Below are 14,879 nucleotides of genomic sequence, written 5' to 3' on the forward strand. Positions count from 1 at the left end.
CTCTCAAAACTGTCCCACCCGGAAAGCCCTCACCCCGCGCAGACTCATTGGAGTCTCTAGAGTGTTCCAGGTGTTAGGGTGCAAGCGGACATGCGACCTCGCCGCTTCATGTGGTCACCGAAGGCCGTTTGGTTACTGCCGGAACCGCCCAGGGCCCAGGGTGCGGATGGGGAGCCGTGGCCGGGTGCTGCATCTGATGGCACATGCAAGATCGCAGGGTCAAAGCCAGTCGACCCGTTTGCTCTCTCCCCTCTGTTCATCCTGCTGACCCCGCCCCTCTCCTCCCCGCACAGGAAGGATGCCTCTGGCCCTCGGAGAGCACCGTGTCGGGCAACGGAATCCCAGAGGTGAGACCCTGTGCTGCCACCCCCCCCTCCCTGCCTGTCCCCCAAGGCAGCTGTTGTGGACGCCTGAAGGCCATCCTCCCAGCAGGTCCCCCTTTCCAAGCCAGGGGCGCCTCCCTTGGCCGGAACGGCGTGGCTGCTGGCCCACACCTCTGCCCTTTTCCAAAGAGTCGTCGTCCGCGGCTGCTGGGATCACCCAAGCCGGGACGTAACGCTCTACCCGCAGGGAGTGGCCCACAGCATCTGCAACACGCGCGGACAAAAGTTGCCCCGATTTCAGCCCTGGGATGATGCTCCCAGCCCGGGGGGGCCCCGGCGTCAGTGCGCCGCCGGACTCCGCGCGCTGGGCGCCGCCACCTGCCGTCCCGTCCCCCGGAGAGCAGGGCCCCGCGCCTCGGGTCCTGCTTCGGGGGCGCGGAGGGACCCTCACTCCGCTCCGCTCCCCCCCTCCTCCTTCCAGCCGCAGGTCTATGCACCTCCGAGGCCCACCGACCGCCTGGCCGTGCCCCCCTTCACCCAGCGGGACCGCTGCCTCCGCTTCCAGCCCACCTACCCGTACCTGCAGCACGAGATCGACCTGCCGCCCACCATCTCGCTGTCGGACGGGGAGGAGCCCCCGCCCTACCAGGGCCCCTGCACCCTCCAGCTGCGAGACCCCGAGCAGCAGCTGGAGCTGAACCGCGAGTCCGTGCGCGCGCCCCCGAACAGAACCATATTCGACAGCGACCTGATGGACAGTGCCATGTTGGGCGGCCCCTGCCCCCCCAGCAGTAACTCGGGCATCAGCGCCACGTGCTACGGGGGCGGCGGGCGCATGGAGGGGCCGCCCCCCACCTACAGCGAGGTCATCGGGCACTACCCCGGGTCCCCCTCGTTCCAGCACCAGCAGAGCAGCGGGCCGCCCTCCTTGCTGGAGGGGACCCGGCTCCCCCACGCACACCTCGCCCCCCTGGAGAGCTCACCCGCCTGGAGCAAAGAGAAAGATAAACAGAAAGGACACCCTCTCTAGGAATCCCGGGGCCGGGGCCGGGCAGCAGTGAGTATAGGAAAAAAAAAGAAAGGCAAAACACTCCGCACTTCCGAAACCAGAAGACAGAGGAGGACCGGGCGGCACCCAGAAAATGTGGCGCGTATCCATCCTTTCCCCCTCTCTCTGTGTATAAATATTTACATGTTCTGTCTGGTCTGAATGCACAAGCTAAGAAAGCTTGCAAAAAACAAAACAAAAAAAAAAAAAAAAAAACCAACCACGTTTCTTTGTCGAGCTGTGTCTTGAAGGCAAAAGAGAAAAAAGAAAAAAAAAAAAACCTACCCTAGTCTTTTCTGTTCCTAGTTGAGCTGCGTGCGTGAATGCTTATTTCCTTTCGTTTGTTTATGATGATTTCACTTAACTTTAAAGACCTATTTGCACAAAACCTTTGTTTAAAGATCTGCAATATTATATATATAAATATATATAAACTAAGAGAAACTGTATTGTGAGGGCAGGAGTATTTTTGTATTAGAAGAGGCCTATTAAAAAAAAAAAAGTTGTTTTCTGAACTAGAAGAGGAAAAAAAAAAATGGCAATTTTTGAGTGCCAGGTCAGAAAGCGTGTATTACCTTGTAAAGAAGAAGAAGAAGAAGAGAAAAAAAAAACTACAAAGCAGGGGTTTAGAGTTATTTATATAAATGTTGAGCTTTTGCACTATTTTTTAATATAACTATGTCAGTGCTTGTTTGATGGAAACTTCTATCGTGTGTGTCGAGACTTTTAAGGGAGAAGCGGCGGAATTTGGCAGCGGCTGGCAGAGGGCGGGCTCTGCACGGAGTTGGGGGAGGCTTCCGGAGGGGGCGCTCTTCCTGCGTAAGTGGAAGCTTCTGTCTAGCGATCGGTTGTTACCGCCTCATACATTCCCCACCGAAGGAGACGCATTTCCCCCTCCGGGCCGGCACAGCCTTTGGATGGCAGACGAGATGGGGGAAATCGGTCACCCAGTGCCCGGGTGGTGGCTCTGCCTTTCCCCAGATGAAAATAAACTGTTCCTGAAGGATCGTAGTTTTTCCTCCTGTTTTTTAAGCATGAGCCCCCTCCCCCTCCCCCCAGGAAGGGGCCGAGGCGCCCCCTTTGCCGCCGCTGCCGCTCCCGGAGCACGTTGCCGGGACCCGCCGGAGAGGTTGGGGTGGCTGCTTTCTGTGCGGACGATCCGGCGGGTCCAGGACTTCTCAGCTGAGGCTGGTGGAGGCCACCGGCAGGTTGGAAAGGCCCCCGAGGAATCCGACCTCATCCCTGGCTTTCTCTTTACGTAGCAGTTCTCACCGAACAAACAGGACACCAGAGAGAAAAAGTGACACGCGCAGGTGTCTCCCGGGACACGACAAAGGGTTAAAGCGAAGAAAAACCGCACCAACAACGGGGAAACCGGTGTAAACCTGTGCTTTATGTTTTCAAATCAGAATTGAATTCTTTACCTCCTCTCCCACACGTCCATTCCTCTCCCCGTGGAAACAGTCGTGTTTGGCGTGTTCGTGTGTCTGTGTTTTCCCAGCATCTGTATCAGATACGAGTCTCGTTTGCCAGGATTTTGCCGAGTGGATTTCGGGCTGGCAGGATCCCTTGGTGGCGCTGTGCAGGCGAGGGCGCGGGAGTGGGCACACGTGTGTGACAGTGGCAGGCCGGCCAGCGGTGGGGGGGGGGGGGGCGCCCCTTGGGATCTACTGGTTCACATTCCAGGGGGTGACCCGCCCCCCCCCCCCCCCCAGTCCCTTCCTCCCCGAGCTGTCTTTTCCTTCTGGAAGAATGCTAACTGTCAGACTAACACAAGAGAAGGCATATGGGCAATAACTCGTTTCTAAGCAACTTTTTTATTACTTAAACACCTCTGAACAGTTTTGAAGTTCTGACCATTTGAACTCTATTTATATACACATTTTAAGAGCGTGGTGACCAACAGATAAACGCGGACTCTGGGCGTTCGCTGCTGACCAGCCTGGCAGAAGGTTCTTGTACTTTGACAGTAAAAAGCTGCCTCTCCGTGGGGTCCTCGGCCTAAACTTCGCTCCTCTCTCAGAGAGGATGCCTTTCGCAAGTCGTGCTGAGAACTCGGTGTAATTTGTCCTAAAAGGTACAGGGACACGTTTATAGATTAAAAAAAAAAAAACAAAACTAAACTAAAATTTTTTAAGCTGTATCTTTCCTTTCCGTGAAGAGTCAGTCTCCCTAGTGCCTTACTGAGGAAGCAGTGTCCTCTCATCACCGGTTGGGGGGCATCCCTGGGCAGTGTCTCAGTCACCCCCCCGGGGACTGGCCTTTCCACTCGAGGGCTGCGGCTGCTTCTCGAACACCCCCATAGCCCTCTCGGTGCCCGGTCCCGCCCGCCCTCCACCGTGGAGGCGCCTGGCCCAGCCAGGCGACCCCCTCCTGCTCCTCCTTCTTGTCACCTACTGGGTCCAGTCCTGTGCCGACTCCCAGGCGCGTTGTGAGCCCGGACGCCGACCTCGTCTGCCCGGGCAACGTCGGGCCCAGGCGTGGCCCCGGTCTCGGTGTGGATCCTGTTGCCTGGCGGTGTGGTCTGTGTAGGAGGAAGCAGGAGTGTGGCCTTCTGACCTCAGCGGGCTTGAGGGCAGAGCGCGTCTCCGCGATCACATCCCGGGACCGCTGGGCCGCAGGGCCCCGGGGTTTCGTGCCCAGCACAGGCCCCTTGCAGAGGCTCCCGGCAGAGAGGCCGGGGGAAGTCGGGGGGCATCCCGAGAAAACCGGAGGGGGGGGGGTGTTTCTGGAAACTACTGCTAGCGCTAAGCTCTTGGTCTCTGGGGGTGCACTCGTTCCCTCCAGATGCTGGCCGCCATGCCCTTGTCGCTGAAAAGGCTCTGAGCACCCCTCGGGAGGCCCCCTTTTGCCAGTAAAAAGTTTGGGGTCCTTGGCAGTGGCTGGTTGGAGGGGGACCGGGTGGGGCTTTCTCTTGTCCTCGTTTCCCTGCTTCTCAACCACATTTCCTCCCGAGGAAGAGCATTCCCCCCCACCCCCCCCCCCCCCCATAAAGCCCGGGTCTCCGCAGGCCGACTTGGCAGGGGCCCTAAGAGCCACCCGTGTCCCCCACAAAGTCTTCTTTGCAAGGAGCCGAGACTCCCCTCGCCCCCCACGTCTAGTGAACACCAGGCCAGGGCCAGAACCGAGTCTGTCCCCTGTCCTTGTCTCCTCTGTGAATGGTATGTTTCAGAAATTGTTCCCTACGTGCCCACACAGCTTCCAGATCCATACGACATCCCAGCGATCAGGAAAACTACGCGGGTCGTGTCGTTTTGTTTTGTTTGTCCTGGAAGCCGCGCTTCGAATTTTGCTGTACTATAGAGCCCAGAAGGACACGCCTTCTCGTTTGCCTGCCCGACTCCACGGCGGTGTGCTGATGGCACGCTTTTACGTTGCGTTCTTGGCGTTGAAACCGCTCTCCTTTGCAGCCCTGTTTCCCGAGTTCTGTTCAAGTTAAACTCATGTAAATTCCCCGTGGCACGCTGGGTGCGGCGCCCACGTTGCTGCCACGTGAGACTCTGTATTTGGATGCCAATCCACAGGCCTGATGAAATCGCTTCTTGTGTATCAATAATCATTAGTGGCAATGATGACTTTCTGAAAAGCTGCAATACTTATACAATAAATTTTACAATTCTTTGGAATGAGGCTTTCTGACTTCTTTGGTCACATTCACCTACCCCCCGCCCCCACGCCCTTCACCGCCCTGGGCAACAGTCCCAGGGCCCATTTAGTGGGGTGCGGGAGAGCCCGCTGAACTTCTGTGGGCCCTTGAGCCATCTCTTGGACCTCTGTTCCAGTTCAGGCAGCCTCCGGGGAGCCCGGTGAAGACACCAGCTCAGGCAGGGGGTTGTAATAAAAGGGGTTACGATTAGCCCACCGCTTTTGTTAATTGGGGCGGAAAGAGTTTGCAAGACACTGGCTACTTTTCCTCCCTCTTAGAACATCATCCTTCTCTGTAGCGTGCCAAAAGCTCTGATAAGGTCTGCAAGAAAGAAACTACCTGAGGTGGGTCCCTTCCAGAGGTAAACCCTGAGGCATGGGTTTGTGCTAGGGGATGGGTCAGGGGCGCTCCTAGGGGAGACGGTTAAGGGGATTGGGAAGAAGACCGAGAAGGAGGAGAAACAAAGCAAGGTGGGGACGGTTTTGGACACAGTCCGTCTCAGCCTGATCCCAAAGGTCCCAAAGGGACCTGTGGGGACCTCTAGGGGGTAAGTTGCTTCCGGATGAGAGGTAGACTCTCAGATGCTCCTGGCTCTTTGGTGAGGCGTTTCACAAGCCCCGGGGCGGCCCTGAGGGGATGTTCCCAGATACCGACCATTAGACCATTAGAAACACGTGGAAGCCAGAGAGGGGGAGACAGGACCTTAAAAGGGATCGCAGGGAGTCTGAGTGAGCTACCCACAGTGCCCCTCACAGAAACTCGTGTTTCTTTCTCTAAATAGAGCCATCTTTAACCTTGACCAGATGGTCAAGGTTTTTTAAAAATCAGCCCTAACTGTTGACTCCCCAGGGATGACCGTTGTTCGGGCCTCAACCCCAGGGTTCTGTAAGCTTCTGGAGCACAGAGCCCTACAGTCAGGGCAGAGCTTGGGGCATACATCTATCTTACTTGTTTCCTTTCTGTGGTGGAGGAAAACCTCAGATTACAAAAAATAACAATAAATAAATAAAATAAAATTTTTTTTGAGTAAAAAAACCCCAAAAAGCTCTCTACTCTTCGGTATTGTATGGTAGAGGGACACCACGGTGTTGTGTGTGCCCCAGCCTGGCTCCGGGGCCTGAGTCCTCTCATTAGCGGTCACTCTCCTTGCCGGCCCTCAGTCACCTCGTCTGCAGAAGGGGGTGAGGGCAGAGCCTGTGAGCTGGTTGAGAAGGGCGTCTCGGGTTCTAAACGAAAAGGACACCCTCCCCACACCTTGCCTTCAGCTCAAGCAGATAGAGCTGAATCGGTCCAGAATAAAGGTAGAGATCAGAATGCCTACTACCTACTGGGTGAAAGCCCTGTGCCAAGTTCTTGACTGAAATTGGCTGCTTGTTTGGGGAGGTCTCATCTCTCAATCATCTGACTTCTTTTTTTTTTTTTTTTTTTTTTTTTTTTTAGCACAGCCGCATGCTGGGTGCTGCTCGGGGGTGCCAGCACACAAGGCTCAACCTCTGACCTCAAGGAACCCACCTTCTGGTTCTAGAGACGGACTGGCACCACAGCGCCATCCGGTGAGGGCAGGAGAGTGTGCTGTTAGGGTGAGGGGAGGCTGGACTTCAAGCCCGGAGATGTTAGGGGGGGAAGGAGGGGAGAGAGCGAACCAGGTGCCTGCGTGGGCAAAGTCCAGGAGGAGACTTAGCAGGGCCCCTGTACGGCCCGGCAGAGCGCTGCCTTGGAATCTGTTAATTCTTTCTGTAATGAGTGAGCCAAACCCAACTCAGGCTGGCTTTAGCAGAAGAGGGAATCGTTGACTCTTGTAACCCAAAAGCACCAGGGAGAGCGGGGCGAGATTATTTGCCGCCAGATCCAGACGTGCACACTGTGACGTTAGGAAGATGTCTGTCTCCACCATCAAAGGGCGCTCCCCCTTACTGATGTCCCTTTCAAGTAGGTTCTCCCCTCCCGGTACCCAGCTTCTCCCCCGGCTCCTTTTCTCACTGCTCTGAATCAAGTGGGAAGAAATTCCTTTCTAATTCTTCCAGCCAAAGTCCCAGAACTGGATCCCATTGGCCTGGCTGCGATCATGTGCCCCAAGCTGAGCCAATCGGTGCAGCCCCTCTGCCTTGCTCTGATTGGCCAGGGAAAGCATGCTCTGATTGGCCAGGTTTCAGTCACACGCCCTGGAGGCGGGGCCGGCTCTCTGCACTCCACCTGCGCGGAGGAGGGAGAGCGAGCGCCGTCCGGAGGAAAACTGGGGTGATTTCGCCCAAGATGGTGGGGGGGGGGGGGGTCTGGGTGCCAGGGTGCCCAGGCGGCGGGAACCAGCAGCTGCCGGGTCGCCGGACAGGCGAATGCACGGACCCTCGAGGAAGAAGGCTTTGGATGAGCGTCGCGCAGCCCGTGCGGTCAGCTCGGCACCAGGCGAGGCGGGGGGACGCAGCCCCAACCAGCCCTGCCTTTTTCGGCTGCTTCAAGTTGGTTTTGAGTTGATATTTGTTGAAATTATTTCAGCATGTGTGTCTGGCTTCCTGTCTCAGTCGCAGGCATAGACGGAACGTTCGCAGCGAGGAAGGCTGGGCGCGCCAACAGGGGAGACAGAACACACAGGAAGCCCGTGCCAAAGCGGCATCGCGTTTTCTTTAACACTTTGTACAGTTGTACCGAAGGAAAAGAACTGCGGCTAAAAATAAAACAAAACATTATAAGCTTCACAAATAATTTGGAACAAGTGATGGATTTAAATGTGCGAATACATTTTTAAAATAAATACCCGCCCCCTCTCCCCCACCCACCCCCTGCCCCCGCCCCGGCCCGTTCCCCACCCCCCCCCCCCCCCCGCCTTCCCGGGGTGCGTGTGCCCCTCTCCCCGTGCCCTCGCCCCCTCTTCCCTCCCTCCCTCTCTGTCCCCACCTTGCATGACTGATAGCCTTGAAAGTGGAGGCCTGAAATCATGATGTTCATCTTATTAAAAGGCTTTTATTGAACTCAAAATAATTAAATTTGTCTTTAAAAGCATCCAACTCAATTGAGTGAACAAGTTTAAAGATGAATTTTTAAAATGCATGGACTTCGTTAGACTCCTGCCTGCTGTTTGCAGCCATGGGCAGACGCAGAGGAGGGGAGCAAAGCGTAGGGAACCTGTGGCCATTTGATCTGGATTCAAATCCCCCCCCCGCCCCCCCCCCCGACCCCCGACCCCCGTCCCTTTCCAGCTAGTTAACCCTTCGGGCTTCTGTTTCCAAGAGGAGTAACTTGTGCAGAGAACCGTGGTCCGTGTCATCGATGCCTCCCCCGTGTCCCCCTGGCCCTTTCCCTTTCTGTCCACACGGGCCCACCCTCCAGCCGGTTCACTGGAGTTCTGCCGTCTGAGGCTTTCTCTGGCTTCTGAAAGCTTCTCGGCCCGTCACGCCGCGCACCAGAGGTGCCGGGGAATGGATGCTATGGGAGCGGCCTCTCCCGGGGATGCGACTAGGGGACAAACACCCCAGCTCCTTGACCCTCAGGCGGGGGGGGGGGGGGGGGGGGGGATCACCACGGACGATACTCCGCATGCTCCCAGTGTTTCCAGCGAGCTTGAGGCACTGGGCACCAGGAGCGCACTGACGTCACCTGCCTGGTGGCACAGCCCTGATCGGGCGCCGTCCTTCCCCTGGCCCCCCTCCCCCACCGCCTCCCAGTATTTGCTGGTATCTCCTGGTATCTCCTTCCACCGGAAAGTGGAAGTCAGCAAAGGAGGGAAAAGGGTTCGCCGAGCAGAAGGCCCAGAGGGGCTCGCGCGCCCGCGCACGTGTGTGCAGGGCCGTGGGCGCCTGTTCAGTTGTGGACACGCAGACACCAAGTCTTTTTTTTAAGCCCATGTATCCAAAATAGCATTTCGACGTGGAATCGGCATAAAAACTGTTCATGCAAAAAAAAAAAAAAAACCTTAAGTGTTAGACTGTCTTCGAACTTGGCGGGTTTCCGTGCCTCTGAGCGCTTGGCCCAGTGCTCTGCTCGCATGGGCCCCGGTACGGCCCGGATGTTTGTGCCCCCTAAATCCATGCCCTGACACCCTATGCACCCAACAGGACGGTGTTAGGAGGCGGGGCCTTTGGGAGGTGACTAGGGTCTACGGGAGTCACGAGGGTGGATTAGCGCCCTCAGAACAGTCACAGGGTTTCCTGGGCCCCCTCCGTCGCCACGTGAGGGCGCAGCCGGAAGACGGCCCTCTGGGAGCTAGGAAGCGGGTCTCACCGGATGTTGGGTCCCCGGGCGCGTCGACCTTGGACTTCCCAGCCTCCAGAACAGTGTTGTTGAAGCCCTCCGGTCTGTGCTGTTTTGTTATAGCCGCTGAACTGGTTATAGGCAACTGATCGAGGCACCCCCGGTTAAAGCAAGCTTGCAAAACAATCAAGTATCAACTCTCCTGTCTCTGATAGGCTCCATGAGTCATGCTCGGCGGCGCAAATGTTTAGCAGAGAAAGGAATGCTCCTTACCCCTCACAGCCCTACGGCCACATACCTGCTCACAGCGCTGGAAATAACTGCCAAGAGCTTAGATTCTAGAGCCTGCCGGTCTGGGCTGGAGCTCCATCTGAACCACTCACGAGCTCTGTGATCTTGACCGCTTTACTCAGTAATCTCTCTGTCTTGTCTGTAAAATGCAGGTTTAATATTACTTACCCCTCCCTTGCAGGATTGCCAAGGGTTCGGTGAAATAATGGAAATGGGGTCTCTAGCAAGCTCTAAGTAAATACGGTTGAACCTTGAACAACACGGGGGTTGGAGGCACCAAACATCCTGTGAAATCAAAAATCCATGTATAGGGGCACCTGGGTGGTTCAGTCGGTTAAACACCTGACCTCAGCTCAGGTCACCATCTCGCGGTTCCGTGAGTTCGAGCCCCGCACCGGGCTCTGTGCTGACAGTTCAGAGCCTGGAGCCTGCTTCAGATTTTCTGTCTCTCTCTCCCTCTGCCCCTCCCCTACTTGTGCTCTCGCTCTCTCTCTCTCTCTCTCTCTCAAAAATAAATAAACATTTTTAAAAAATTCATGTATAGCTCCGACTCCCTAAAAACATAACCAGTGACCAGGGTGCCTGGGTGGCTCAGTCGGTTAAGCGTCCAACTCTTGATTTTGGCTCAGGTCATGATCTCAGTTTGTGGGTCCGAGCCCTGTGTCGGCCTCTGTGCTGACAGTACAGAGCTTGCTTGGGATTCTCTCTCTCTGCTCCTCCTCCGCTCGCACTTTGTCTCTCAAAATAAATAAATAAACTTCAAAAAAACCCACAAAAACCCACCAGAACTAGTGACCAGAAGGCTTACTGATACCATGAACAGTCAGTTAACATGTTTTGTATGTTAAACAGACACGTTTGTTTGTGTATAGTATTATATACTGCATCCTTACAACAAAGTAAGTTGAGGAAAGAGAATGTTCCAGAGAAAATCACAAGAAAGAGACAACAGATTTACCGTACTGGATCGCATTTACCAAAAAGAAATCTGGGTATAAGTGGATCTGCACAGTTCAAACCCTTGTTGTTCATTAGGTCAAGTCTTGGAACAGGAAATCCTTTTTCAAAAAAGAAAGAGGGGCGCCTGGGTGGCTCAGTCGGTGAAGCGTCCGACTTCGGCTCGGGTCATGATCTCACGGTTTGCGGGTTCAAGACCCGCATCAGGCTCTGCTGACAGCTCAGAGTCTGGAGTCTGCTTCCAATTCTGTGTCTCCTTCTCTCTCTCTCTGCTCCTCCCCTGCTCACGTGCTCGCGCTCTCTCTCTCTCTCTGTCTCAAATAAATAAATAAATAGACATTTAAAAAATTTTTAATAAAAAGTTACACATTAACATGTAAAACTGTTCTATTCTCGACGCAGCCCCTGTCCCCCTCGCCACACCCCCCATCCACAACCCAGGACGGGCCACAAGTCCCAGAAGGGCAGGACTCCTGCCCCTATGATGTGCGTCTCTGCAATTCCCCCATCATACTTTCTGGGCATAGAAGTCTCAGCATCTCAGGCCTATGGATGTTTCAAGAGCCTTTGAACATGTTTGAGCCCCAAAATATGGGGTGGGGGAAGGGAAGGGCCACACACTGCAAGGTCAGGATCCATAAATGTTTAATTAAATGTCCAGGAAACCTAGCGTTACGTCCAGCTCATTAATCGCTTCCTCTACTCATCATAAAAATGTCATTACGCTTCATTATATTTGAAACGAATTTATAGGTGAAATCTTCTCATGTTGCCAGAAATCCCAAGAACACTGGACGCCCAGTGAAGAAATCATGGCCAACTGTAATTAATGAATTACTTGTAGGCAAATAATTTTGGTAGTCACATCATCGAAATCTCTTTTGATTATCAAAATAAACGTTAGATGTGAATTCATTCCAGTACACTTGTTGGGATGTCGGGAAGGGCTTTCTGCAGAGAGGTGGGGGTGGGGAGGAAGCGAGAACAGCCTGGTCGTGGCCTCACCTCCCTCCCCTTGCCCGTCGCTCGCCAACCTTCCTCAAGCACCACGGCTACCTTTCCCCAACTCACCTTGGAGGAAAATCTCCCAGTGGCCTTTTCTTTGTTCCCAGCGAAAAATCTCAAGTTTCTACCATGGCCATTGATGCCCCCGGCCCCTGCCTGCCCCCCCCCCCCACTCCACCCCGGCTCACCTTCCTGACCAGCACAGCTGGGAAAGGTGGGATACCCTGGACTCGGCCTGAGCCACTCGTCAATCTTGAATTGGGCAGTGTGGCCTCTTCTACGGCTGGAGCGAGAAGCAGATCCAGGAACCAGCGAGGGGAGGCCTTCTTCCTCCCCCACTGTGGGCCCCAGCTCCAGGGCTGGGGTGAAGAAAGCACAAAGCATTAGTTGCTGAAAGACCAGAAGAAATGGGGACAGCTCTGTCAGGGCAGAGAAGGAAGCTGGGGATCACAGAATGATGATATGAGTGGCTTCTGTTTACGGAGCTCGTACCATGCGCCCAGAGCTCCGGGAGGCCCGGATGTGTGACTGAAGTAATCGAACTTCGGCAATAACCTCAGAAAGGTAGTTGCTGCTTTGATCCCCTTTTCCAGCAGGAGAAACTGAGGCCGGGAAAGAGTAGCGACTTGCCCCAGGCCCTCCTCTAGAAGGTAGGGGTGCCAGAGCCCGAGCCCCAGGTCTGTCCAGCTCCGGTGGGCGCCGACGATAAATAGAAACCCACTGAGCTCTGCCCTGAAGGGCGGCGAACAGAGTCAAGGCCGATCCGGACGGGGGGTGCCACGGAGAACCCACTGCCTTTGAAGAACGGCTTCCCCTGGTCTGGTCCGCAGCCTCTGCTCATAGCGCCTGTAACCGTGTGCAGTCCCTGTCTGCCCTGGCCACCTCTGGATCTCCGGCCTTTGCCCCCGACCGAAGTCGCATCATTACCCACATTTGGTGCCTTCGGACCTTTCCACTCCCTCCCCCGAGGCGAAGTCACAGCGAAAATGTGAAAATAACATCCAAGCTGCCTGGTAGAAGGGAGACTGGGTTTTGCCAACACAATGTGCAGTAAAAATATCTCTTAAAAGAGAGAGAGAGAGAGAAATTTAAAGACTGGAGATCAGTAACATGTAATTATCATCTGGTTTGGGCGGAGAGTTCTAATAGTTTCCAGAAAAACACAAACCATGAAAAAGGAATGTGCTTTCCAAGGCAAAAAGAGATTTGGGCTCCGGCATGTAGTGGCCCCATCTTGGAACTCCTGTGGCCTCTGGGGCCCTTCCCACGCAGAGGAGGGAGGCACCTATTCCCTTCCTCTCCTGGTTTGCCTTCCGCACTGCACAGGAGGCTCTGAAAATGTGCAGATTGCCCTTGAACTCAGCCTCGAGTCTGCTCAGTAGATAGGCCTTTGTGAGTGGCCATACCTACAGGCGCAGAGGGAGTATCCAAGCTCCTTCCTTGGGGGAACAACAGAGCCTCGAAATGGCAGGGACAGCTTGCTTTCCTCCAATACCTGTTGTCTCCTATTTTGAAATCATAACCCCCCCCCCCCAATTTTAGCTCAGTGCATTGTGACCCAGAAAAAGCACCATCTCTCCTTGCCTTCCTTGCTGGGCCATGGTACTAACGGGATGTCAGTTTCACGTGTGTGCAACTTAAGATACTTATCCTTCTTCTTTTTCTTCTTTCCTGCTGGAAGGAATGAAAATGTGATGGCTGGAGCTTCAGCAGCCATCCTAGATCATGAGGCCAACCTGGGAATGGAGGCCACAGAGGGCAGAACAACGAGATAGCGAGGCCAGAGACCCAACACCATGGTGTGCCACGCCAAACCGGGACCGCCTACCCTACTGTTATGGGAGAAAGAAAGAAGCATCCGCATTGTGTAAGCCACTGATATTTGGGTCAAAGACAATCTTTAGAGTTAAAATTACCTTGACCCAGCAATTGCACTACTAGGCATTTATCCAAGGGATACAGGTGTGCCGTTTCGAAGGGGCGCATGCACCCCCATGTTTATAGCAGCACGATCAACAGTAGCCAAAGTATGGAAAGAGCCCAAATGTCCATCGATGGATGAATGGAGAAAGAAGATGTGGTCTATATATACAATGGAGTATCACTCGGCAGTCAAAAAGAATGAAATCTTGCCATTGGCAACTTCGTGGATGGAACTGGAGGGTATTATGCTAAGTGAAATTAGTCAGAGAAAGACAAAAATCCTATGACTTCACTCATATGAGGACTTTAAGAAACAAAACAGGGACATAAGGGAAGGGAAACAAAAATAATCTAAAAACAGGGAGGGGGACAAAACAGAAGAGACTCACAAATATGGAGAACAAACTGAGGGTTGCTGGAGGGGTTGTGGGAGGGGGATGGGCTAAATGGGGAAGGGGCATTAAGGAATCTACTGAAATCATTGCTTCACTGTATACTAACTAATTTGGATGTAAATTTTAAAAAATAAAAAATAAAGTTAAATCAAAAAAAAAACCAACAACCACCACAGCAAAATTACCTTGAAAACCTCTTAAACTGAGAAACGCAGTTCAAGACAATCCAGATCTTTTAAGTGAGAGCCCCACCCCACGCGCTGAGACACCCCCAAATTCCAGACATGTGATGGAATGCTAGGGAATGCCTTGGGTGTTTGTTTGTTTGTTTGTTTGCTTGTTTGTTTGTTTCTGGTGCCTAAAGTTATATTGCAAAGATGCATTGTGTCACATTTTCCAACTTTGGCCGCCCTTGAGAGCACCGAGTGTTAGATGGGATGTGCTTTATCTTATTTATCTTATTTATTGTCTCTGTTTTATCATTAAAGAAACCAAGGCCCAGTGAGGCAAGGGCCCAGAGCTAGGGAAGGACAGGGCTGTAGCTGACCCGCCCCGGAGAAGAAGGCACAATCCTTGTCTGGGTGCACCTCCCAGGGGTGCTTGGCTTTCCTACTGGTTCCTGCTGCTCCAGAGCCAGTGTGCAAGCCCCACGTGGCTTCAGGATGGGGCAGGGAGGGATGGGGACACAGGGGGACAGGGGCGTGAAGGGACAGAAAGGGGCCATCCAGGGGCACCTGGGTGGCTCAGTCGGTTAAGCATCCGACTTCAGCTCAGGTCATGATCTCACGGTCTGTGGGTTTGAGCCCCGCGTCGGGCTCTGGGCTGACCGCTCGGAGCCTGGTGCCTGCTTGGGATTTTGTGTCTCCCTCCCTCTGCCCCACCCCTGTTCATGCTCTGTCTCTCTCTGTCTCAAAAATAAATAAAAAACATTTTAAAAAATTAAAAAAAAAAAAAAAAAAGAAAGGGGCCATCCAAACACTGTCCAGACAGACACAGGCCATGAGGGTGCCAGCCTCCACCACTGAAGCACAGCTCGACCTTCCAGAAGCGAATCTGACCCTCAGGATTCAGCCTGACCTGCAACCCTACATAGGCGCCCGGCTCGA

General features: G+C 54.0%; 1 protein-coding gene across 3 annotated transcripts in view; it reads left to right on the plus strand.

Annotated features, from left to right (window-relative positions):
* Positions 1-4,997, plus strand: part of PMEPA1 (prostate transmembrane protein, androgen induced 1) — a 56,354-nt gene extending 51,357 nt beyond the window's left edge. For all 3 annotated transcript variants that reach the window (XM_019426444.2, XM_019426443.2, XM_019426442.2), the window contains exons 3-4: positions 294-347; positions 805-4,997. In XM_019426444.2, the coding sequence (XP_019281989.1) occupies positions 294-347; positions 805-1,353 (603 nt within the window). In that variant the 3' untranslated portion in view covers positions 1,354-4,997. The remainder of the gene's footprint in view (positions 1-293; positions 348-804) is intronic.
* Positions 4,998-14,879: the final 9,882 nt, after the last annotated feature.

Source organism: Panthera pardus, unplaced genomic scaffold, assembly GCF_024362965.1.
Source record: "Panthera pardus isolate Hobbes unplaced genomic scaffold, ASM2436296v1 HiC_scaffold_25, whole genome shotgun sequence".
Taxonomy (NCBI): Eukaryota; Metazoa; Chordata; class Mammalia; order Carnivora; family Felidae; genus Panthera; species Panthera pardus.